The sequence below is a fragment of the Podarcis liolepis genome (genome assembly GCF_965112155.1).
Source record: "Podarcis liolepis genome assembly, chromosome: 6".
Lineage (NCBI taxonomy): Eukaryota > Metazoa > Chordata > Lepidosauria > Squamata > Lacertidae > Podarcis > Podarcis liolepis.
The window spans coordinates 8,117,398-8,142,837 of record NC_139559.1 but is presented as its reverse complement, the minus strand read 5'-3'; the positions used below and the strand labels follow the sequence as shown (position 1 = coordinate 8,142,837).

At 48.9% G+C, this 25,440-nt stretch overlaps 1 protein-coding gene across 1 annotated transcript in view; it reads right to left on the bottom strand.

Annotated features, from left to right (window-relative positions):
* Positions 1-24,559, bottom strand: part of EEF1A2 (eukaryotic translation elongation factor 1 alpha 2) — a 38,587-nt gene extending 14,028 nt beyond the window's left edge. Inside the window, exons 1-4 of the mRNA XM_083507580.1 lie at positions 24,339-24,559; positions 21,360-21,593; positions 4,233-4,412; positions 2,390-2,686 (exon numbers count right to left, since the gene is read on the bottom strand). Of these exons, the coding sequence (XP_083363706.1) occupies positions 2,390-2,686; positions 4,233-4,412; positions 21,360-21,503 (621 nt within the window). The 5' untranslated portion in view covers positions 21,504-21,593; positions 24,339-24,559. The remainder of the gene's footprint in view (positions 1-2,389; positions 2,687-4,232; positions 4,413-21,359; positions 21,594-24,338) is intronic.
* Positions 24,560-25,440: the final 881 nt, after the last annotated feature.

Below are 25,440 nucleotides of genomic sequence, written 5' to 3'. Positions count from 1 at the left end.
CTGATTTTAGAATGAAATGATTTTAGAATGTTGTATCATTTTACTGTTATCAGCCGCTTTGAGCCCGGCTTCGGCTGGGGAGGGCGGGATATAAATAAAATTTTATTTATTTATTATTATTATTATTATTAATGCTTTGAATCAATAAACTTAAGTAGTAGTACAGGCCAGGCCATAAACCCTTTATCTTGTTAAGAACTAGGCCTTAGGTAAAGGTAAAGGGACCCCTGACCATTAGATCCAGTCGTGGCCGACTCTGGGGTTGCGGGGCTCATCTCGCTTTATTGGCCGAGGGAGCCGGCGTACAGCTTCCGGGTCATGTGGCCAGCATGACTAAGCCGCTTCTGGCAAACCAGAGCAGCACACGGAAACGCCGTTTACCTTCCCGCCGGAGCGGTACCTATTTATCTACTTGCACTATGACATGCTTTCGAACTGCTAGGTTGGCAGGAGCAGGGACTGAGCAACGGGAGCTCACCCTGTCGTGGGGATTCGAACCGCTGACCTTCTGATCAGCAAGTCCTAGGCTCTGTGGTTTAACCCACAGCGCCACCCGCATCCTTAGTCATCCCAAAAAGAAATTATACAGCTCACAACTCCAGCACTGATGGCAAGTGGTGCCCCAAAGTAATGTATTCCAAACTTCTTAGCCTCAGGGAACCCTTTGTGCATTGATTGGTCCAATAAAGAACAATTGAAAGATGGCGGCAGATTCTCAAGGATTACAGGACATCCTTGATTCACGCTCATATTGAGTAACGACTAGGTTTTCTGGGTCTGGTTGTCACCCTGCATAAACGGAAGGCTCATCCACTTTCACTGGGCCCATATTTTGATTGTATTGTGGACAAATTAATTCCCACGAGCCCAAGAGTTCTGTGGCTCTGCTTTGCAAAAATCCGATCTTACCCACTCGATTGAAACTCAGCTATGCAAAATCTACCTTTGGATCTTTTCCGGGCAATTGTTGAGATCCGATTCAGCCAGGAATGTCAGGTTTTCGCAAGGCACAGCCCCGCAGACTGGACAGTCTCTCCACATAGGCTCAGCGTTTTAAATTCACTAGGCGCATTTTGCACCTGGCTATCGGCCACTTGCAACCAAGTGAAGATGCCCAGGCGCCAGGATGACATCTGACATCTCCACCATCTGGAGGTGAATGCCTGGGGGTCCCTGGATGTTGATTCTTTTCACACACCAGAAACACATCCTGTAGAATTCTACCTGTTACGTTTTATCTGCCCAAGGAGAATGAATTTCAGGAACCAAAAAGTTGTATTGAAAAACAAGACTTTAGATCTGACCCAAAAATGGCAACTAGGCGGTTTCGTTTTGGCGACTGTAACCCTGGTTTAAGGAGCCATTTGGCACCTACTGTAGCTTATATATATCAGAAACTCAGAGATATATATAAGCTACAGTAGGTGCCAAATGGCTCCTTAAACCAGGGTTTCAGTCGCCAAGACGAAACGCCTAGTTTACTCTGGTTTACTCTGAGTGAAACTTAATTGGCTACCACCCTCAGAAAGAACCCTTTCGATGTCAGCAGGTAGTGTCAACCATTGGCTCCCAGTACGTTTCCAAGCACAATGCAAAGTGTTGGTGCTGACCTTTAAAGCCCTAAATGGCCTCGGTCTAGTATACCTGAAGGAGCGTCTCCACCCCCATCATTCAGCCCGGACGCTGAGGTCCAGCGCCGAGGGCCTTCTGGCAGTTCCCTCATTGCAAGAAGCAAAGCTACAGGGAACCAGGCAGAGGGCCTTCTCGGTAGTGGCACCCGCCCTGTGGAACGCCCTCCCGTCAGATGTCAAAGAGATAAAAAACTACCTGATATTTAGAAGACACCTGAAGTTTTTAATGTGTGACATTTTAATGTATTTTTAATCTTTGTTGGAAGCCGCCCAGAGTGGCTGGGGAGACCCAGCCAGATGGGCGGGGTACAAATAAATTATTATTATTATTATTATTATTATTATTATTATTATTATTATTATTATTATTATTATTGGACTAGCAAGCCATCCTGTAGAATTCTATCCACAATATTTTATCTGCCCAAGGAGAACAAATTTGAGGAAGCAGAAAGTCGTGTTGAAAATACAACTTTCAAGCAGCCAAAATGGCTCCCAAAATGGCAGCTAAGCATCCCTAACCCTGGTTTAAGTAGCCATTCGGCACCTAGCTTATATATTCGAGTTTCTAACACTGCCTAGGCTCCACCTGGCCTGCCTTAACACTCCCTCTTCAAGCCAACCTTTCTCGTATTCGCAAGTCGACTTCCCTGTCCCTGGGAGATGACGACGGAAGAGCTTCTCCAGCTTTGATTGGACCCAACTGGAGCTGCAAACCTCATGTGAACATAGCCTAGCACCGCCCACCAGAGACTTACGTTGGGAGACGGCTCCAGCATGTTATCTCCGTGCCAGCCAGAGATGGGCACGAAGGGAACGGTCGCTGGGTTGTAGCCGATCTTCTTGATGTAGGCGCTGACCTCCTTGACGATCTCATCGTAGCGCTTCTCGCTGTATGGCGGCTCCGTGGAGTCCATCTTGTTAATGCCCACGATGAGCTGCTTGACACCCAGGGTGTACGCCAGGAGGGCGTGTTCACGGGTCTGGCCATTTTTGGAGATGCCGGCTTCGAACTCGCCTACCCCAGCAGCCACAATCAAGACGGCGCAGTCGGCCTGCAGGGAAACAAGGCACAGTCACGCTTAGGAGTGTGGCGGTTTTCGCATGACGGTTTGCAAAACGTCACAGGAGGATTTCCCGGTTTCATTTTCTCTCCATTTCTCGTTTCTTTCCCCCAATCTTAAGTTCCACTTTTCCACATCGGCTCGCAATCTTTTAAAGAAGTCCTCGTGAAACTTTTATCAGCGTTTTGTAAAATAAAATTAAAAAACAGCATCAAGCATTTTAGCGCAAACGTCTCCCAATAAGCACATTTTTTGCCAAGCAATATACAGCGGTACCTCGGTTTTCGAACGTCTCCATTGACGAACATTTTGGTTTCTGAACGCCGTAAACCCGGAAGTAAATGCTTTGGTTTTCGAACTCTTCTCAGAAGTCGAAAAGGCCACGCAGCTTCCGTATTGAGTTTTCCGTATTTATTGAGGCTTCCATACTGAGTTTTCGAACGTTTTGGAACTCGAACGGTCTTCCAGAACAGATTACGTTTGAAAACCGAGGTAACCACTGTGTTGCATTTTTAAGTACATTTCCCATTTCTAAGCACTATACAGGCAGTGACCGATTTGCACTGATTAGTGTGCAACTGACGCACAACCGGTGCTTGGGCCCCTTTTAGAAAAAAGCAGAGCTTGGCCAGAATGAGGTGGGGTTTTTGCACTCTGCCGACAAACACGGGCGCCAGGAACAGAACCCTTGCGCAAAAGGGTTGCCACCTGTACATAAAAACAATCCATAGAAAATGGGAAAATAAAACAATAAAAATCCCTCACAAAACCAAACTAAAGGCCTTAAGGCGCCTGCTGGAATAAGGACGTCTTTGTCTTTTGCTGGAAGTTCAACAAGGAGGGGGTCTGCCTAATCTCAGGTGGGAGGGAGTTCCACAGGCTGAGGCTCACTATACTGAATGCACAGCCAATTTCAGCACACATTGTTTGGCTTGCGGACCTGCATTACAAATTTGGAGGGGTGCGAGTTTCAAAAGATGACTGTGTTCCGGTCCATGTACTGTTTTAGAAAGCAGATGGCAGAAGGGGGAGCCACTTGGAGGAAAAGGTAGAATATAACCACAATAAGTAAATAAACTACGTGTCTTGGGATACAGCACCCCCCCCCCCGAGATTTCCTAAACAAAACAGGTACATATTGGGCTCCTAATATCCCTTCCAATATTGTAACTCAACAAGTTCTACGAACTGTTGGCTCGATACCTGAAAACTGATAGTGCCATCTGCTCCTATAAATAGTTGATGGCTCCTATAGGGAGTTCGTCCTTTTTTACTCCCAGGAAAGCAGGGAGGGGAGAGCACGCTCCAAATGCATTTCTAAGAATTTCTACGGCCCCTTTCCAACGCACAAAGCATGCTAGCTTCGCCATTTGGCCAGCCAGGGTTCCTAGGACTTCCATTTTTAAGAAAATCCAGGTCACACAGTTCTGCTGGCAGGGACCCACGCAGGGAAAAAGGATGTTGGTGCTGTGCTGGTGCTCAGGGAACAACCCAAAGGTGCCCCCTGCCCTGAGACAAACAGCCTCCCCTTTCTCACCTGCGAAGTCCCCGTGATCATGTTCTTGATGAAATCCCGGTGCCCGGGGGCGTCAATGATGGTGATGTAGTACTTGGTGGTCTCGAACTTCCAGAGAGAGATGTCGATGGTGATCCCTCGCTCACGCTCAGCCTTCAGCTTGTCCAGCACCCAGGCATACTTGAAGGAGCCTTTCCCCATCTAACAGGTTGGAGAAAGAGGGGAGAAGTTTTTGTAAGGGCTTTAGCTCAGCTAGTTAGAACACGGTGCTGATGATGCCAAGGTTGCAGGTTCAATCTCCATATGGGACAACTGCATTTTCCATATATATATATATGCAATCCCTACACATATATATATGCAATCCCTACACATATATATATATGCAATCCCTACACATATATATATGCAATCCCTACACAGATCTGGCTGGCACAGGGCACAAAACCACAGCTCGCCCCTATACACGAAGCCAAGCCAGAGCACAACTAAGTGCAGTACAGCCATCTTCTCAGAAAAACTCTTCACAAGCTCAAGAGGTCAAGACACGAAAGCTTTAGCAACTAATCCACACCTAATGACCCACCTAAGTGGTACTCAGAATATCACTCAAGAAATCACTCAAGATATCCCTCAAGTAATTAAGGAACAAAAGAAGAAAAGGCACACTAACCTGGGAACTTCCTCTCTGCCCAGAACGTTGGAGGCTATACACCACACCCCCTCAACAGTATTTATAGGAACTCAAACACTGAGATCCTGCTGTTCCAGTAACAAGAAGCCGAAAGCACCAGCCTGAAGATGACGAGTGAGACCTCGTCGAAACGTCGCCTAGACACCCCAACTCTTACACGGGAAGACACCCGAAGACACCAAAACCTGCATTCCTGTACCCGTGAAAATCTACGAAAGCAAATATATATATATATATATATATATATATATATATATATATATATATATGATATTCAAAGTTTAAGATTTCAAAAAGAGAAAAGAACAATACAAAATATAAAAAAGAATACAACAGTAACAGAAAAAAAGAAAAAGAAGGTATAAAAATACATTCAATTAAAAAAAAATATAATAAAGAACAGATTAAACCCTTACATAGCTTTCTTCCTTTACTTATTTCCTTGACCTCCTCACACCTCCCAATTTTGTATTCTAATTCGAATCGTTTTTTTCAGCAAATCCTTCCAACCTTATTTTCATTTAAGTAATTTAATTTAAAATAATATAGTTTAACGTCCTCTCTTTCATCACTTTCATCAACTCATTTTTATCTTAATGCTGTATCTCATAACTACCAAAACTACCTAATTTTCTTTTTCCAACACCTTTCTAACAGTCCTTAATTTTACAATATTTTTGAAGATATACTTTAATTTTTTTCCAATCTTCTTCCACCGACTCTTCTCTTTGGTCCCGGATTCTGCCAGGGACCACTGCATTTTCCTGCATTGCAGGGGGTTGAACTAGGTGGTGCTCAGGTCCCTTCCAACTCTATAATTTCTATGAAAAATCCAAGTGCAATTAATATTATTATTATTAATATACCCTGCCCATCTGACTGGGTTGCCCCAACCACTCTGGGTAGCTTCCAATATATATATAAACATAATAAAATATTACACATTAAAAGGCTTTCCTCTACAGAGAATGCTGTTGATGTTGTGATTTATGGGGCAGAGGGGAGGGAACAGTCTGCATCATCATCATCATCATCATCAATTTTATTTATACCCCGCCCTCCCCGGCCAGAGCTGGGCTCAGGGCGGCCAGCACCAATAAAATCACAGTTTTAAAAAAAAGTGATGGGGGGAAAAAACCCCAATTTTAAATACAGGTTAAAATGCAATTTAAAATGCAGCCTCATTTTTAAAATAGTTGCTAGATCAAGACCAGAAGGGGAAGGAAACATAAGGGTCAGACTGAGTCCAAACAGCTCTGTCTTGCAGGCCCTGTGGAAAGATGTCAAGTCCCGCGGGGCCCTAGTCTCTTGTGACAGAGCGTTCCACCAAGTCGGGGCCAGTACTGAAAAGGCCCTGGCCCTAGTTGAGACCAATCTAACCACCTTGCAGCTTGGGAACTCCAAAGTGTTGTCATTTGTGGACCTTAAGGTCCTTTGTGGGGCATACCAGGAGAGGCGGTCCCGTAGGTACGAGGGTCCTAGGCCGCATAGGGCTTTAAAGGTCAAAAGGTAAGGTACCCCTGCCCGTACGGGCCAGTCGTGTCCGACTCTAGAGTTGTGCGCTCATCTCACCTAAGAGGCCGGGAGCCAGCGCTGTCCGCAGACACTTCCGGGTCACGTGGTCAGCGTGACGAAGCTGCTCTGGCGAGCCAGCACCAGCGCACGGAAACGCCGTTTACCTTCCCGCTATAAAGCGGTACCTATTTATCTACTTGCACTTAAGGGTGCTTTCGAACTGCTAGGTGGACAGAAGCTGGGACCGAAAGACGGGAGCTCACCCCGCCGCGGGGATTCGAACCACCGACCATGCGATCGGCAAGTCCGAGGCGCTGAGGTTTTACGCACAGCGCCACCTGCGTCCTTTAAAGGTCAAAACCAGCACCTTAAACCTGACCCTGTACTCCACCGGGAGACAGTGCAGTTGGTAAAGCACTGGATCCCACGGCAGAGACCCCGTAAGGAACCTCGCCGTGGCATTCTGCACCCGCTGGAGTTTCTGGGTCAGCTTCAAGGGCAGCCCCGCGTAGAGCGAATTACAGTAGTCAAGCCTGGAGGTGACCGTCGCATGGATCACTGTGCCCAGGTCGGGGCGGGAAAGGTAAGGGACCAACTGCTTAATACAGCCACCTTTGCTGTGGCTGCAACCTGCGCCATGGAAAGGGAGGTGTCAAAGGTTACACCCAAGCTCTTGGCAGAATGCGCTGGCACTAATTGAGCGCCCGCAAGAGATGGGCATTGATGCCCCAAACCCCTTCCAATTCTTGGGCTCCTGTATCTGTACCTCAGTTCCCGAACACCTCCATTTTGGAACGTTTTGGCTCCCAAACGCTGAAAACCCGGAAGTACCGTATCTTTCGCTCCATAAGACACACTTTTTCCCTCCTAAAAAGTAAGGGGAAATGTGTGTGCGTCTTATGGAGCGAATGCAGGGGGGAGGCAAGCAGGAAAAGCCCCCAAGAGCCGCACACAATCTCCGCAAAGCTCTTGCGGGCTTTTCCCCAGGAGGGAGAAGGGACTGACGCGGCCAGTCAGTCCCTTCTTCCTCCTCGTAGAAAAGCCTGCAGGAGCCATGCGCTCCTTAAAGGGTGCGTGGCTCCTGTGGGCTTTTGTGGGAGGTGGGGGAATTGCCATAACCCTGCGCACCCCTAGGGAAGCCGGAGGGGCTTTAGCTGAGCGCAACCCCTCCGGCCGGGAGAGGCTGCACGCGGCTAAAGAGGAAGCCAAGAGTGAGCGGGATGGATCCCGCTCACTGTCTTGGCTTCTTTGCTCTTTGGGGCTGGGGGGGGGAGACCCGGGCTTCCCCAGCAGCCCCGAGAAGCTCTGGGAGAAGCGGACAATCAAAAACATATTTTTTTTCTTGATTTCCCCCTCTAAAAACTAGGTGCGCCTTATGGAGCAAAAAATACGGTAAATGCTCCGGTTTTGGAATCTTCCAAGCTGTGTCTCCCCCCCCCCCATGACTTTGCAGCCAGCCCATTGGTCCTTGGAACGGATTAAGTTTGAAAACCGAGAGAGAGCAAGCTTCCCAAATTGGTCCCTGGGCCTAGGCAGCGGTTATGGCGGGTTTTTTCAAGCACCACAATTAGGGAGGGACAGGGAACGCATTTTGAGCACCTTTGCGCCACTGCCATTCTAGGATAGCAAGGGAGGCGTTCATGAAGAGTTCCCATTTTTCTAGATATAACAGCAGTGCTTAAGAGCTTAAGAAAAGATGGGGGGACCTAGTCTATCACCCTCTTCTGGCAGTGGCCAACCAGATGCCTAAGGGAAGCCCGTGTGGTGCCTACAGGACATTTCCTATAATGCTTTTCCGATCTCTGGCTGCTAAGCTGTTGAAACCTCTTCCGAACTTTGAACCAACAACCTGGGAATGCTGTCAAGTGCTTTCGCCAGCAGGATCAGTTCATGATGAGAGACAACCTACAGGGTCCCCAGCAGTAACCACCCAGGGTCAAAGGCCGGGTTAGGGTGCCCATGTGCCCTGCATTGCAGAGGACAGCCCTCTATCTCATGGGCAGGCAAACTAAATTTTCTGTTTTACAATCTAAAATACTCATTTAAACTTCCTTAAAACATCAAGGACTTCCCTTCTCTTTCCATGGTTCATTTTGTTTATCATAAATCCCTGCATATTTTACAAAAACTAAACCATTCATTATTCCATTACTGCATCCATCAAAACTTATGTACACTGCTGAATTTATCTTAATATTGCCAACGTTTTCAGGTGTACACTGTTTTCCCCCATATATTCAATAAACGTTTCCCAATCTTCTCTAAACGTATGTTCTTCTTGTTCTCTAATTCTATATGTTAAGTCTACAAGCTGTGCGTATTCTGTCAGCTTAAGTTGCCATTCTTTTTTGGTTGGGACCTCGCTCATTTTCCATTTTTGGGCTAACGAAACACAGGCCGCAGTAGTAGCATACATAAATAAACTTTTATGACACCTGGGAATTTCCGTCTGAATTATCCCCAACAAAAAGGACTCTGTTTCTTTTGGGAAAGGACTTTTGAACATTTTGAACATTTTTTTCCAATATACAGCCTCGGAACCCCCATCGTTCTGCCCGGACAGAGGTCCAGCGCCGAGGGCCTTCTGGCGGTTCCCTCATTGTGAGAAGTGAGGTTACAGGGAACCAGGCAGAGGGCCTTCCCGGTAGTGGCACCCGCCCTGTGGAATGCCCTCCCACCAGATGTCAAAGAGAAAAACAACTACCAGACTTTTAGAAGACATCTGAAGGCAGCCCTATTTAGGGAAGCTTTTAATGTTTAATAGACTATTGTATTTTAATATTCTGTTGGAAGCCGCCTAGAGTGGCTTGGGAAACCCAGCCGGATGGGCGGGGTATATATAATTATTATTATTATTATTATTATTATTATTATTATTATTATTATTATTAATTATGTATCATTTCCCAATACTCTTTTACCCTTTTATAAATCCAACACTTGTGAAAGTACGTTCCCTCAACTTCTTTGCATCTCCAGTACTTATCTGACTCAGTCTGATACATCTCAGCAAGCCTTAAGTCTTAAATCCTTGATAAATATACTGCAACACAAAATGTTAAGTAGAGGTCTCACACTACCTCTGAGGCTGTCCCCAGGGAGCATAATGTGCCTGTTAGGAGCTAGAGAATCATAGAATTGTAGAGTTAGGACCCCCAAAGGTCCTGTAGTCCAACCCCCTTCAAATGCAGGAAACTCAGCTAAGAAGAAGAAGAAGAAGAGTTTGGATTTGATACCCCACTTTATCACTACCCTAAGGAGTCTCAAAGGAGCTAACATTCTCCTTTCCCTTCCTCCCCCACAACAAACACTCTGTGAGGTGAGTGGGGCTGAGAGACTTCAGAGAAGTGTGACTGGCCCAAGGTCACCCAGCAGCTGCATGTGGAGGAGCGGAGACGCGAACCCGGTTCCCCAGATTGCAAGACTACCGCTCTTAACCACTACACCACACTGCATCCATGACAGATGGTCATCTAACCTCTGCTTAAAAACCTCCAGCGGAGGAAAGAAGCTGGAGGTGGAGTTATTCTGTAGCCGTGATAGGAGTCCCTGCGACAGGCATCACACCATATCCGATTAATTAATAAAACTTGCGTTGTTCTCCTAAATCGGATGCCTGTCACCTTTGAGGAATAACCTGCCCAGTTTTCCTGCTGCAGTTAGGCCAGAAAGCTGCATAACGCCATGTTTCCTTCCATTTTCCCCACCGAAACGTCCCTATATTCCAACTCTCTATATGTTCTGTAGGGTTTCATTTCTACAGTGCTTGGAGAGCAATTTGTTCCTGCAGTTTATATATCTTCTAAATATTCTGCGCCCCAAGCAGTGCTCAGGAACCAGGATGAACCATATGCACTGAAAATGGTTTGCACACATTTGCATATTTTCCATAAATTATTATTATTTTCAGCCCTCTGCAGCACAACACACAACTCTACACCTGTTTAACTATCTGGACCAGAATGCCACAAAATGGACTTCAATATCACAAGGTCATTAATAATTTTATTACATAAACAACGGCAACAACCCAATTGCCAGAGCAATTAACTGAACCTTGAAGAATCAAACCAGAATAAGCCAACATTATTGGGCTGGGAGTGCAACCTTGATTCTGAATACATAGCACCCGTAATTAATAAATAAATACTTTTGCTCAGGGAGTTGCTGGAATTAATCTGTTCCTTGCATTTAGCAGACCCAGTGTGACAGGTGGGTAGAGAAGGGCAGATCCTGACCTGCAATTAACAAGGGTTTCCCTTCCAGAGAAGCACCATGACCCTCATCCCACCCTGTACAACCCAATGACGACGATTTATCAGGTTGACTAATCAGCCCATCCGGCTCCCGCAGCCGTCAAAATTGGTACATTCCGGCTGGAAAAAAATGGACTGCGCCGAAACTTGCTGCATCATGTTATGAGTGTGTGACAAGCCTCTATTTAGCAAAATGCCTTTGCTCCTCTTTTCATCTGCCTATATTCGATTACCCGCAGAGATCGTGGGCCAAAAGAGGAAGAAAAAGGCCGTATTTTCTAGCATAGCACAGTAACGGCTCTGTTGCAGAACTCGATACATCTCAAATTGGCTGGGCAGAAGGAAAAGTCATATTGTTTAAGGCCACAAAGGATGGGTTTCATTTTTTTAAGAGAAAGAAAGCCTTCTGAACTGCTACTATCTTCTGTTCCATAAGCCAAAGGACCCTCTTCCATTACGTTAGCTCTCTAACCCCAGTTAAGCAGCACCTTTGAAAAATCTTACTAGAGCCAGACTCCATTTCCTACCAAAGCAATCGCATGGAAAGGAATACCCTCGCCACACACTGCCTTGCATCAGAAAATGGAGGCTGACAGCACAGAGTCAATTGGCTATTAATAGCAGTTTCACGTCCCTCTGCATATTTCTGCCGTGCCAGTGAAGGTGCCACAAGGCTTGCCTGGCTGATTCAAAGAAACGGCAGCTTATTTTAGAAGATACCAGACCTCGCTGCATCTCGGCAGCTGGTACAGATCTCTTGCAAAGCTGCAGGGTCTAAGTAGAGCTGTTTGCTCAGATATCGATGGGGGGCAGACGACTGTTTGCAGCAATGGCGCGGCGACCACATCTAATGTGTTTTCAAAGCTCCGGCTTCCATTTTTGTATTTTTAAGTATCTAGACCTCATGATGGCACGTTTAAACCTCGTGGCAAAAAGGAAGTCAGAGACATCTACTCGGTGCAAAATCATCTTGTCTGCCCGTGAAGATATTCTCATAGTTTATCTGTTCTATTAATTAAAACATAAATCCTGACCTCTCTTTACAGTGGTGCCTCGCAAGACGAAAATAATTCGTTCCGCAAGTCTTTTCGTCTTGCGATGCTTTTCGTCTTGCGAAGCACGGTCCATCGCAACTGCGCCTCTTCAAGCGGCTTTAAGATAAAAGCGCAAGACGTTTTCGTCTTGCGAAGCAAGCCCATAGGGAAATTCGTCTAGCGAAGCAACGCAAAACCGAAAAACCCTTTCGTCTAGCGAGTTTTTCGTCTTGCGAGGCATTCGTCTTGCGGGGCACCACTGTATTTGGACAACTAACATTTCATGTGAGAGAAATCCCGTTCAGTTTTTTTTTAATTATCAGCTGGCAAAAAACTGAATTGAAACCTTCGCCCCTCAAATAGTTTAACAGGGGTAAAGGTAAAGGGACCCCTGACCATTAGGTCCAGTTGTGGCCGACTCTGGGGTTGCGGCGCTCATCTCGCTTTACTGGCCGAGGGAGCCAGCGTACAGTTTCCAGGTCATGTGGCCAGCATGACTAAGCCACTTCTGGCGAACCAGAGCAGCGCACTTCCCGCCACAGTGGCGCCTATTTATCTACTTGCACTTTGAGGTGCTTTCGAACTGCTAGGTTGGCAGAAGAAGAAGAGTTTGGATTTAATATCCCGCTTTAACACTACCCGAAGGAGTCTCAAAGCGGCTAACATTCTCCTTCCCTTCCTCCCCCACAACAAACACTCTGTGAGGTGAGTGGGGCTGAGAGACTTCAAAGAAGTGCGACTAGCCCAAGGTCACCCAGCAGCTGCATGTGGAGGAGCGGAGATGCAAACCTGGGTCACCAGATTATTAGTCTACCGCTCTTAACCACTACACCACACTGGCAGGAGCTGGGACCGAATAATGAGAGCTCACCTCGTTGCGGGGATTCGAACCGCCGACCTTCTGATCAGCAAGTCCTAGGCTCTGTGGTTTAACCCACAGCGCCACCCACATCCCTGGGGTGGGAGCCAATAAAACCAGCCCAAATAGGAACTCTTAAAATGTTTCCAAAAGATGCTCAAATCTACTTTGAAGCATCTCCAAAAGAAGAATGTGCCATAGGTGAAAGGATATCCACACACAGAAAGGCTTGAGATAATCATGAACCAATTGTCCCTGCCCTTATTAGGTTGCCAGACATATCAGAACCCCACAGGTATGATAAAGGGATTATATCGAATAAGCAGGAAAGCACCGTACGAAAAAGTTGGAATAGTTAAACAGAGAGGGAGCTTGACGTGGATGTATGGGTGCACTGAGAATGCAGCAATGGGATGGGTGATGAAAGAAACACACACAAAATGGAACAATAGCTAAGGATACTATTCTCAGTGCTTGGGAAGGTGAAAGCGAGTACTTTTTGACACTTGTGCATTTTGTTCCATGTTAAGCCCTTTGGGCTCAATGGTTCAGGGACCAAAGGCAATTTGCAAATGATCTATGGGCCCATCAACATTAAGGAATCTGCCCTTGGAAATAGTATGCCCAGTATATTTGAGGGAACAGTCAAGAAGGTGTCATTAAAAGAGAATTCAATGTGATCCCTCTCTTGGTTCTTATATAAGGAGTCAGGATATGCGGCTGTGGGCAGTAACAGGCGTCGTCGTGAAATGGCGTCGCTCTTTCCTAAAGAGGATTTTTTTTGGCCTCTTTGGTGCAAAACTAGCCATTGCAAAAGCAGAAAGAAAAGAAACAAGGCCTGTTCATAAATATGTTGTCATTCCGCTTCCAAAATACATGGATAATTAAATAACCATGCACCAACACGGGAAAGTATTCTATGATCCACTTAAAATATGCAGAGTGCTGGACTTTCCACACGCTGGCCTATTCTGCATAATTTATTCTGCTTCTAGGAAGGAACAGGGACATTGGTCCCTGAGCTCTAAAAGATGTCTCAATCCACTCCGTCAAACCGCTAAGATCTTTGCAGTGCATAGATTATTTCAACGCCTGTCTTAAGGGCTGAAAACTTGCTAAGTTGTTGTCACGAAGAAAACACAGCTGAATTTTGTTGAATTCACAGCCCACCATCAAGCTCCGTTCTCGCACGGTGCAATCAGAGATTAATGATCTGCTTTGTTTTGGTGGTCACCTCCCTATTTGTTACCTGCAAAGGTAGGAAATAGATGGGAAGGGGGTGTCTGGGAGGAACAGGGAATGAGCTTCCTGCAGTACCCTCATCACCCAGGTGAGAATCAGGGCAAAAAGTGCCCTCTTTTCCACTAGTCCCTGCCCCACAGACAAACACCTTGCAAAGGCCTTTGGGGATCCCGATCTCTTGCCCATATAGCTCAGGTAACCCAGCAGGCAATTTATAGTTCTAACTCTGACTGGCCTTACAATAACCTTGCAAGGTAGACCAACTGAGCCTCGCACGGTTTACATTTTTTGCTAGAAGCCCCCACGATCTACCAAAGAACTGTAAATATATAGCACAGGAGTGCATAGTCAGGAACTCATGAGGCAGCCATGCGGATATCGTTGGGACCACAACTCCCATCACACCTTGCTGCCTGGGGCTTCTGGGAGTTGTAGTCCCAACATCTAAAGCGGTGATGGCCAAACTTGGCCCTCCAGCTGTTTTGGGACTACAACTCCCATCATCCCTAGCTAACAGGACCAGTGGTCAGGGATGATGGGAATTGTAGTCCCAAAACAGCTGGAGGGCCAAGTTTGGCCATCAATGATCTAAAGGTCCCCCAACCATTTTCACTGCATCCTTCTGCTTCTAAGAAGCCAAGGAGGGGGCCTTGCAAGATGGTCCACTGAGGGAAACGTTTACAGTGGTACCTCGGGTTACATACGCTTCAGGCTACAGCCTCTGCTAACCCAGAAATAGTGCTTCAGGTTAAGAACTTTGGTTCAGGATGAGAACAGAAAATCATGCCCTGGCGGCGCGGCGACAGTGGGAGGCCCCATTAGCTAAAGTGGTGCTTCAGGTTAAGAACCGTTTCAGGTTAAGTACGGACCTCCGGAACAAATTAAGTACTTAACCCGAGGTACCACTGTATCTATTTTTTTGCAAGAACTTTGGCAACAAGCAAGCAATAGGAATTTGGTCCCCCTGCCCAAACCTGAGATTCACCTGAGTTATTATTATGATTACTTATATAGCACTATGAACAGGCATAAGGGACTCTGGTGGCGCTGTGGGTTAAACCACAGAGCCTAGGAGTTGCCAATCAGAAGGTTGGCGGTTCGAATCCCCACGACGGGGTGAGCTCCCATTGCTCAGTCCCTGCTCCTGTCAACCTAGCAGTTCGAAAGCACGTCAAAATGCAAGTAGATAAATAGGTACCACTCCGGCGGGAAGGTAAACGGCGTTTCCGTGCGCTGCTCTGGTTCGCCAGAAGCAGCTTAGTCATGCTGGCCACATGACCTGGAAGCTGTACGCCGGCTCCCTCAGCCAATAAAGCGAGATGAGTGCCGCAACCCCAGAGTCGGCCACGACTGGACCTAATGGACAGGGGTTCCTTTACCTTTATGAACAGGCATGGCATTCTACCAAGTATGAAGACAGAGGTATAAGCAGCGCAAGAAGCTGCATTATCCTGAGTCACAGAATAAACAGAAATGTAGAGTTGGAAGGGAACCCAAGGGGCATCTAGTCCAACCCCCAGCAATGCAGGAAACTCAGCTAAAGCATCCAGGACAGATGTCCATCCAACCTCTGCTTAAAAACCTCCAAGGAAGGAGAGTCCACAGCCTCCCAAGGGAGACCGCTCTACTGTCAAACAGCTCTTACTGTCAGAAAGCTCTTCCTGATGTTTAGTCGGAGTCAGACCCCTAATCCATCTATCTCAATACTGTCTACCCTGGCAGGCAGCATCTCTCCAGAGTTTCAGATCAGGAGCCTTTTCCCGCATTTATCTGGAGAGGCCAAGGACTGAACCTCTGGACCTTCTGCATGCCGAGCAGACGCTCTACCGCTGAGCTAGCATCCTTCCTAAGTAGCTGCCTTATATTGACTCAAACCAAAGACCCACCAGACTCAATATTGTCTACACAGGCTGGCAGCAGCTCCAATTTCAACTTGACACTGGGAAAGGCAACAGAAGAGTGGTGAAAGGGACGGAGGAACAGGTAAACAAAGAATATGCGTTTGTTCCAGGTGCATGAGCCGGCAGAGGGTGGGGAGAATTAAGAGAAGCAGGCATCCATCTTTCCTGGTTTAAGCCCAGAAATAGGACACACAAGCAGCTTGGATGCACTCGTGTGGTCTGTCTTACTATAGGGATATGGAAGGACAGGGCAGAGGGGGGTTCCCTCTCACTGACCCCCTCCTCCTGGAGAAGGGAGGGGGAGACTGTAGGTAGAGAAGTGGAGAAGGTTCAGAAGGGGATTTCCTTCTTCCTTCATTTCATTTCATCTCCCCTCCCCTATAACCCCTCACCTGACGCTCCCATTTTAAAGATGCATCACTGAGGCTAAAATGACACGCCCTGGGCGTCACAATTTATCCGTGGGCTCAGATCAAACGCTGACTCCCTTCCTTCCCGCTGCAGAACATCGCCAATGGATAAAGGATACTACTTTTGGCAGCAGAAAACAAAAGGAGTCCTGTGATAAAGGAATCAGCGAAACTCAAACATATCCACATAACCTGTTTCTTGAGCATCGGTGCTCAACGGTGTGCACTTAAGTCAGCAGGGAGGTTTTACGATGCTGGCTGTTTACTGAGTATCCATTCTGAATTGGGAACTCAATTCCCAGCCTCTTCAGGCGGGGCTGCAAAAACAGAATTCTCACTCAAAACCTGTCAGTCAGTGTGTAGACAATCCTGATCTAGGTAGACCAATGGGCTGACTCAGCAAAAAGCACCCTAAACATACCATCTACTAGAGCAGTGTTTCCCAACCACTGTTCCGCGGCACACTAGTGTGCCGCGAGATGTTGCCTGGTGTGCCGCGGGAAAAATTTAAAAAATTGAAATATTTTTTTTTTTAAAAAAGTCAAATTTTCGATTGGGGCGCCGTCACTAGATGACCCCTGGGGTTCCCTCCCTCCCTCCCTCCCTCTCTGCGCCTCCCTCCTCCTCCTCCTCCTCCGGGGAGGCCCTTCCTGGCTCTCGGCCAAGGCTTGGCGGCTGCCACTCACTCACTCGCTCGCCCACCCGTCCCTCCATCCCTGCACCCGGCCTCTCCCCCTCCGTCCCCGGCGCGGGGGCTGCCGGGATCTGTAGTCCCCTCGCCCTTGGGCTCCGCGCCCGTGCGGGGTGCGCGAACTACGTTTCCCAGCGTGGCCTGGCGGGCCGGGCGTTTTGTTTGAAGCGCTCTTCTCCCGGCCATGGAATGAGCGCAGCGGCGGCGGCCGGGCGGGCAGGGGCTCTTCCGCGCAGACCCCGCGCAGCCTGCCTGCGCCCCCGCGGAGATCGGGCGGCAGGATGGAGCCCGGGGATCCCCGCGGAGGCGGAGCGGCGGAGGCGGAGGCTGCCCCCCAGGTAGGGCTGCGTCGGGGTGTGTGTGTTTATTTTTGCAATGCTGCATCCGCGCCGGAGAGGACGCATCGGACCGCGGGGAGACCCCTTGGCGGGCGTGCAAGGCAATGCATGCGTGCAGGCGTTGCATGGAGTGCAGTGGAATGCAATGGCAACGCGGCGCCCTGCATGCATGCATGCAACTTCCACCGGCACTCCGGACTTGGCAGGTGAGGGGGGTCCCCAGTGGGCGGCAGAGAGAGCCGGGAGGGCGAAGGGGAGCCGGGGGGGAGCAGCGCTGCTCCCCGAGCCGAGCCCGGGGGGAAACTTTGGCGTCGTTGCGCCGGTTGTTGGAAGCGGGGGCTGGCGGGGGCCCCTCACCTGCAAAACCTGGTCGCCTCTCATATATTTCGTGCATTGCATTCATCACCCGCTTTCTCCTCCAAGGAGCTCCCGGGGGTGCGCGTGGTTCTCCCCGTGTTATCCTCGCAACAACAGCCCTGCGAGGTGGGTCAGGTGAGTGGCCCAAGGGAGCACCCAGGGATTGTCCTGGCCAGGTGGGGTGATTTGAACCCTGCTCTCTGCCCGGTCTTCGTCCTCATTTAGCCCCCACATGTGCATGACTGTGCATGACTGAGGTTTTCCCCCCTCGTCTTGGCTATGGTGTGAGTCTGTGCTGTTAATTAATGGGGTTCTGCCTTCGGAGAAGATGAGCCAGCCCTCAAGGAGGTGATTATGTAATTTGCTAGCAATTCATGTCCCTCCCGGCGTGACGCTGCGTGCTGACGTCACGGGGCTGTAATGGTGGTGTGCCTCGAGATTTTTTTCATGAAACAAGTGTGCCTTTGCCCAAAAAAGGTTGGGAAACACTGTACTAGAGAATTATCACACAATCATGTTGGTCCATTGGGAAGGGAACTCAAAACTGGGGAGAGAGCAATTTGTGATTCCTTTATGAAGACCAAGTTGGGAGTCCCGATGTTCTAGACAAGCTTTTTTCCGGAGCTGTTTTTTAAGACTGGATGTTAAGCGAAGCAATATAAAGAGGGTCAGGGGAGAGAAAAAGGTGGGTGCAATGGAACAAGTCAAGGAGGATGCTTTGTTTATAAGAAGCGGCCATCTCTCCATCTGAGGGTTGTGCAAGAGAGGTTTCTGGTGGCCTAGACTCATTGTCCTGGGTCCAAGGTATGCTTTTTAGGAAAGCAGGGAAAAGAGTGCAGTGGATACCAGTCTGGCCAAGTAACTAGACAGCTAAGACCCTCAATTCTTGGGTATTAGAAAACAGCCAGCGTAGTGAAATGGTTCAGAGTGTTGCACCCTGGGAGACCAGGGTTCAACTCTGCTCTCAGTCATGAACTTCACTGGGTGATCTCGAGACAGCCTAGCCTACCTCAAAGGGGTGTTATGAAGACAAAGGTGAGGGACGATCATATAAGCTGGGTTGAGCAAATTGGGCGGTAGGAAGACGGATTATTAAGGTAATAACTAATAACAAACTACAGATTCAGTCAACAACAAGAACTAGAGCTGGTTCTGACGTTATGTTGTGAAAGGCTCCCCACCATTCTGCGCACACACACCCCGGAAGAATCTCAAGTGGGGACCATTAGAAAATGAGTTTAGGAAGGAAACACATCTGCTAACCCAAGTTAAGATAGCCCTCTGGAGTGACCAGTTGTCTTGCAGGACTTAGGCAAAGTCAGTGGCGTAGCGTGGGTTCTCAGCACCCGGGGCAAGGCAAGTAATTTGCGCCCCCTAACCCGGGGCAAGGCAAGTAATTTGCGCCCCCTAACCCGTGGATTTTAGCACTCGAGTCTCTTCCGCACCCCCCCAGATGTTGCGCCAGGTGCAGCAGGCCCCCCTGCACCCCCCACGCTACGCCACTGCTCCCACCACAAGTCTTCAGGACAGCCATCCGAAGGCTGGCGCGGGGAGAAGGTCTCTCCGCCCCACCGCCAGGCTTTGGAGCATCCTTCCGAAGGCTGGCACGGGGAGAAGGTCTCTCCGCCCCACCGCCAGGCTTCAGAGCAGCCATCCGAAGGCTGGCGCGGGGAGAAGGTCTCTCCGCCCCACCGCCAGCCTTCGGAGCAGCCTTCCGAAGGCTGGCGGCGGGAGGAGGTCTCTCCGCCCCACCGCCAGCCTTCGGAGGAGGTCCGAGGACAGTGGGGTTCCTGCTTCCTCGAGGAGGGCCGGCCAAACGCGCCCCCCCAATGTTGCGCCTGGTGCGGCCGGCACCCCTGGCACCCCCCACGCTACGCCACTGGGCAAAGTAACATCTGCCCCACTTTTTGAGGGTCTGCTACAGAATTTTCAGCACCGCTGGTATCCTCTGGGCTCTTCTGGCTTAAGTCTGAAGTGTAGCTATGCCCTAATTCAGACTATACAGGCCTATATTTATTTGGCTCAGCTACCAAAGACTGTAACGGGCTCTGCCTCCTCTTGCCCTCAAAGGACAGCTGAGCCTAAGACAAAGATGGGGACCAGATATTTCCAGGAATTGCTGCAGCTTGGTTGAACAGTACTGGCTTCTCCCACAGAAGGTCCCTGATTCAAATCCTGCCAAAGCGGGGAAAGAACCCCTGCCTCAAGCCCTAGATAATACTGATCTAAACAGACAAGGTATTTATTCGGTGCGATTTGTCCCCAAGTTGCTTGGCGACATCCACAACATCCTTTAACAGCCATGGCTTCCCTCAAGGAATCCTGGGAAATGTAGCCTGCACATGACGCTGGGAACTATAGCTCTGTGGAGGATCTCCAAACCACCCTCAGCAACCGTAACAGGCAACACCAGGAACGTGCAAAACAGCAACTCTGGGCATGTGCAGAATGCATTCCCCCCCCCTCCAATGAGCAACTACAGTCCACTCTCGCTAAAGTAACGGCAGCCAGAATTTCCAGGTCAGGGAGAGCGGAAGCAGACACAGGTCACTGCCCCAGAACTGAGTTGGAGATCTGCTGATTGTTAAGGGTGCTGGGAATTGTAGTTTTCTATATGGGTAAACTACAGTTCCCAAGATTCTTGTGGAGGGAGGTGTCCACAGATGAGCGTTTTGTTCGAGAGCAGGGTCTGACTGGTCACCTAAAGGAAAGGGGGGAATTATATTGGAAAGCAATCTCGCAGGCTTCTCCCTGGCTCTCAGTAGTAGTAGAGGCCTTGTGCATCGCAGATATCTCATCCTTTCAACTGGTGATACCGGAGATTGAAATTAGGGGATTCTGAACCCAAAGCACACGGTCTATACTACTGAGCGCCAAGCTGACACACGGTGCTGTGTTATTGGGCAAGTTAATCAGGGCGTAGGTGGAGAGCAGTGATTGGAAAATTCTGCATTTCAGCAGAGACCTAAACTTAAACCTTCTGGCCTTTGATTGGGCTGACACTGGGTGCAGAATCTCATGGCTTCATTTGCAAAAAAAAAAAAAGCCCCTAGTCTGTATAGGTGCAAAAAATAAGTTTGAAAGTTGGGGCGGGGACCTGATTTGAAACTGATCTTTAGAGTCCTACGCAGCTCTTTTCCTGATACCCCTCCCTCAAACAGAATGACTAATAAAAAAGTAAAGAAATGTACATTAAACTATGCAAAATAATTTTGCAATTCGGCACAATTCACAATTTTGCTGCTTTTGGTACAAAGTTGAGGTTTCCTAGGCAAAGTTTCCCCCTTCGTTATTATTATTATTTAAGAGTTGAGGTTTATTACTATTATTATTATATATTCAGGGGTGGCAGTTTTGCCAAAAGAGCACATTATCACAAGCATTAGCCTCAGAAGAAAACAAACAAACATGGTTTCCAACCAACATTGCTCACGCAGAGAAAAGGGAACCTGGGACCACAAACTGAAATGCCACCAGCACAAATGCGCTACATGTTCAGGTGTGGCCAGGTAGCAACGCCAAAGGAAGATGGGAGGGGAAGCGGTTTACTGTTGCGGGGGCTTTCCATTGTCACCCCCTTCCCTGTTTGGGCCTATCTTGTTCGGATAACGAATCGGAAAGTTGCGAGGGGAGGCAGGCCAGGGAAATATATTGTGGTATCGTGGTGGAAGTCAGAAAAGGAACCTATGAAAAAGCACAGGAGAAAATACATAGCAAATATTCTTCTAGACGTGGGAAGCGGCAGGCGACGACTGCTCCTATTCCATCTCGTACTCTAGTTCCAGAGAGAGAGAAAAGGAAGGGCAAACTTGAAGGTCAAATTGTACGCATGTGTGCCTTTTGAGCCTTACCTCCGCGGCTTCCTTCTCAAATTTCTCAATGGTCCTTTTGTCGATGCCCCCACATTTGTAGATGAGGTGGCCGGTGGTGGTGGATTTCCCGGAGTCCACATGTCCTATGACAACAATGTTGATATGGGTCTTCTCCTTCCCCATCTTTCCTCTCCTCGGGATCTGTGATCGGCAGGCCGGCGCTTGCGGAGGGATGGAGAGCTCAGCAGCGGCTGTGACCGGGCGAGGCGGCTGCTGCAAAGAACAGTGCGAGAGAGGAGATCAGGAGTGTCGCCAGGAGCAACAGGAGCACAACACAACAGCCAGACACGCAACTGCCACAGAGCCTTTTCCAGCCCCGGGGTGTGTGTGTGTGTGTGTGTGTGTGTGTGTGTGTTTGCGTCTTTGTCTGGGGTTTCCTGTCGCAAAGTTAAGCCTGTGCTTTAGCCCATCAGATCTTTCGCTGGATAAACAGCAGGCAGAATGTAGGCCAGACAGGAGGAGGATTTTCTGTCTGCCATGGGAGAAATCCACCCCGACTCTAGCTGGGAAAAGGAACCCGTTTTGTTTGTGTTTTTTCCTTCTGGGTCCACCCCACTGACACCAACGGCAACCCCGTTGCGCTGCAAGCCAGAGATGCCTGCGCAATCTCCTTCTCGCCCCAAAATTGCCTTTTTTTTAGAACTGGTAGCCTCTCCTAAAAACCCCTTTCCCAAATAAGCTACATTTGGTTCCACCACGATTGTGCACAAAGTGTGCTTGCATTCCCAAGCACCCCAGGTATATAATAATTGCAAGAACTCCTTCATTGCACCTAATCCGTGGACTACGCTTTCCTAAGCGACGTAAATTATCTCTTTCAGCTTCTGCCTTCTGGAAGAAGGTGTAGGGTTATAAAGACCAGGACTAGCCGCCTGAGAAACAGTTTCTACCCAAATGCAATTCTGGTTTTAAAAGCAGTATAAGGAGTCTCTATAGTATATTGTATTTTAAAATGGGGTTTCAGAGTTTTTAGGGGGGTTTGAATTTCTTATGTAGATTTTTCAATTTCATTGTTCTGTTTGGGACAATGACAATAAAGATATCGTATCGAAAGCAGAGAGGTTTTCCTCTGTACGGGCATTCAGATCCACCTCAGGAAATTTCCCAGTAAGCTCATCTTCGCAAAGGACAATATGGTGCCCACAAATGGAAAGAGCCAGAAATAGCTGTTCGGTGTGCTTCCCTAGAGCGGCTAAACTGGAATCTGACTGTGCGTGGAAGGATCAAGCGGGAAGGGGGGGGCGGGAAGGGGGGAGGGAGAGCTCAGCTTTCCCCCATAACACCAAGAGGTAGCAGAGGCAGATCTGGAAATCTTAGGTCGATAGAAGCCAAGAAGCCTGCGTTTTCCGCTTTCGAAACCTTTACACAAAGCTGCGCTCCATCATTCCAAAATAAAAGATAAAATAAAAGCCTGATTTTCAGACACTCTTGCTCCTGTGCTGGGGGGGGGGGTTGAAATCCACCTGCCTCTCTTGCTGTATCAAAACGTACCCCAAATGCACAGGGAGGAGGAGGGGCTATAATTTGGGAATATGGACTCTTTTTGCAAGCAGGCTCTGCAAATCCCACAGCCTCGGCTCGCCCAAGTTGCAAAATGTATCTCCGTGCATAAGCCACCATATCTGGTTCTAGAAGCCTCTATGTTCATGCAACATAAAACCCCAGCCATTTTCTGCTGCTCATTTCTGTCAAGCTGAGCACGGATCATTCTATATATCTCCAGCTTTTGGGTTGTGATGGGGTGGGGGGGGGGAAGGGGGTGTATCTGAAGGTTGTCCCTGCCACTCTTTTGTCACACGCCACCCACATGAGGGATTGGATCAGCTAGGAAGGCATGCAGCTCTCAGCCACATCATCCCCCCCCCACCCGCCTTTTGCAAGGGGTTATTTTTAAAACCGAATGACCCAACCTATCTCAGATCCCCTGCGGAGCTAAAAACACCGCGCAAATCCCTGCAGAGCTGAAACGAAATAAATTCTGAGAAAACGCAATGCAAACCTGCTGCAACCCCCCTCTCTCTTTTTCCTTTCGCTGATTCCCGCCCCCCACCCAAAAAAAAAACCCACCTAATTTTCAAAAAAATCTAGGGTAATTATGATTATTTGCAAATCGTATATGGCAAGGTCAACCGGTGCGACGCAGGGAGGGCTTTTGCACCGCTCTCTCCAAGCCCCCACCTCTAAAAAAAGGGGGGTTCAATTTCTAAATGCGAAGAAGGCCTTAAGTCTGTAGGAGGGAGGGGGGGCGTCGACACAAGACAATAAAACCGGGCGGGGGGGGGCACGGGTTGGAATGACTGTGCAAGTTAGAGACCTGATTGGAAACAAGAGAAAACAGGATCCGGACCCCAGCAAAGCGATCCCCCCCCCGCGCCCAGGAGTCCGATCCACAGGCCGGTTCTGCCGGAACGCCCGCTTGGGTCGCGGATGCTCCTGGCCGGCTTAACTGCCTTAGGGGTCGCGCGCCCTGGAACCCGCGCGCGCGCTCTCCCGGACCCGCTTCCACAATATCACCTGCGCAACTTGAAGGGGTGGAAATGGGTTTTCTTTTCCGGGGGGGGGGGGATTACAGATAAGAGACAAGAGACGATTACAGACGGGAGATTGCAACGGGGAAGGGTTGGGTGGGAAAGCGCAGTTTTGCAAAGAGCCATCGTCGCCTCGCCAAACAAATAAAACGCCCGTTATTATTGCTCGTCCTTTGCAAAAAAAAATAAGCCTCCCCCCCCTTTTTTTGCAAAACGTTCAAAGCACCAACATCCCCCCCCCCAGCTTCAGTATTATTATTTTTAAAGGCTGCAGCCCACACTTTCCTCGCTGCACCTGTTCCAGCCCCCTCCCCATTTTTGCAAAGGTATCCCCCCCCCCAAAAAAAGAAATAAATAAAATGGAAGGAGGGGGTGGAAATAATGGTGCGCTGTCCTTCGGCAGCAAAGCAAGCTTTCAAGACGCTCTTACCGGCAGCTGTGGTCTCAGACAGCAGAGGCTGCCAGCTTCGGCTCGGGCGGCTTTATTTCCCCGGGAGGGGGTCCACCTATTGACGGCGACGGCGCAATGCAGTCACCCCCCCTCTCCTCCTCCTCCTCCGGCGGCTGCTGCTGCTCTTCCCCCCTCCCCTCCGCACTACAGCATTGCGGTACAGAGAGCCGGAGAAGGGAGAGGGCGGAGGGTGATGGATGGAGGAAAAAGGAGGAGGAGGGACGAGAGGGAAGAGGCTGCGGGGGAGGGAGGAGGGGATGCAGCAGGTGGAAGGATGGATGGATAGATGGAGAAAGGAAAAGGTGGAGGGAGGAGGAGAAAGAGGGATGGAGAGGAATAAATGCGGGAACAGGGCGTGATATGGAGCAGCGTTAGGACGCGCCTCCGGTTTGTTATGATTCATCCCCGTTACCATTGCTCCTTCTGATCTGGTGACGTTTGTTTCCTCATCTTCCACTTAGGGATCGCTCCCCACGAAGCGATTTCACGGTGACAAAGCCATTCCATACAACATATATAAAATAAGCACAATCCCACACGCAGCAACAATTCAGAATGATTTCATACAGGGAAAGCTATGAAAACAAACGCAATTCCACGTGTAGCAAGAATTCAAAATGATAGGAAAAGCTGAAAGCACACGCAAGTACAGTGGTACCTCGGGTTACATACGCTTCAGGTTACAGACGCTTCAGGTTACAGACTCCGCTAACCCAGAAATAGTACCTCGGGTTAAGAACTTTGCTTCAGGATGAGAACAGAAATGGTGCTCTGGCGGCACGGCAGCAGCAGGAGGCCTCATTAGCTAAAGTGGTGCTTCAGGTTAAGAACAGTTTCAGGTTAAGAACGGACCTCCAGAACGAATTAAGCACTTACCCCGAGGTACCACTGTATATATGTAAAGTTAAAGGGACCCCTGACCATTAGGTCCAGTCGTGGACGACTCTGGGGTTGCGGTGCTCATCTCGCTTTATTGGCCGAGGGAGCTGGCACACAGCTTCCGGGTCATGTGGCCAGCATGACTAAGCCACTTCTGGCGAACCAGAGCAGTGCATGGAAACGCTGTTTACCTTCCCGCCGG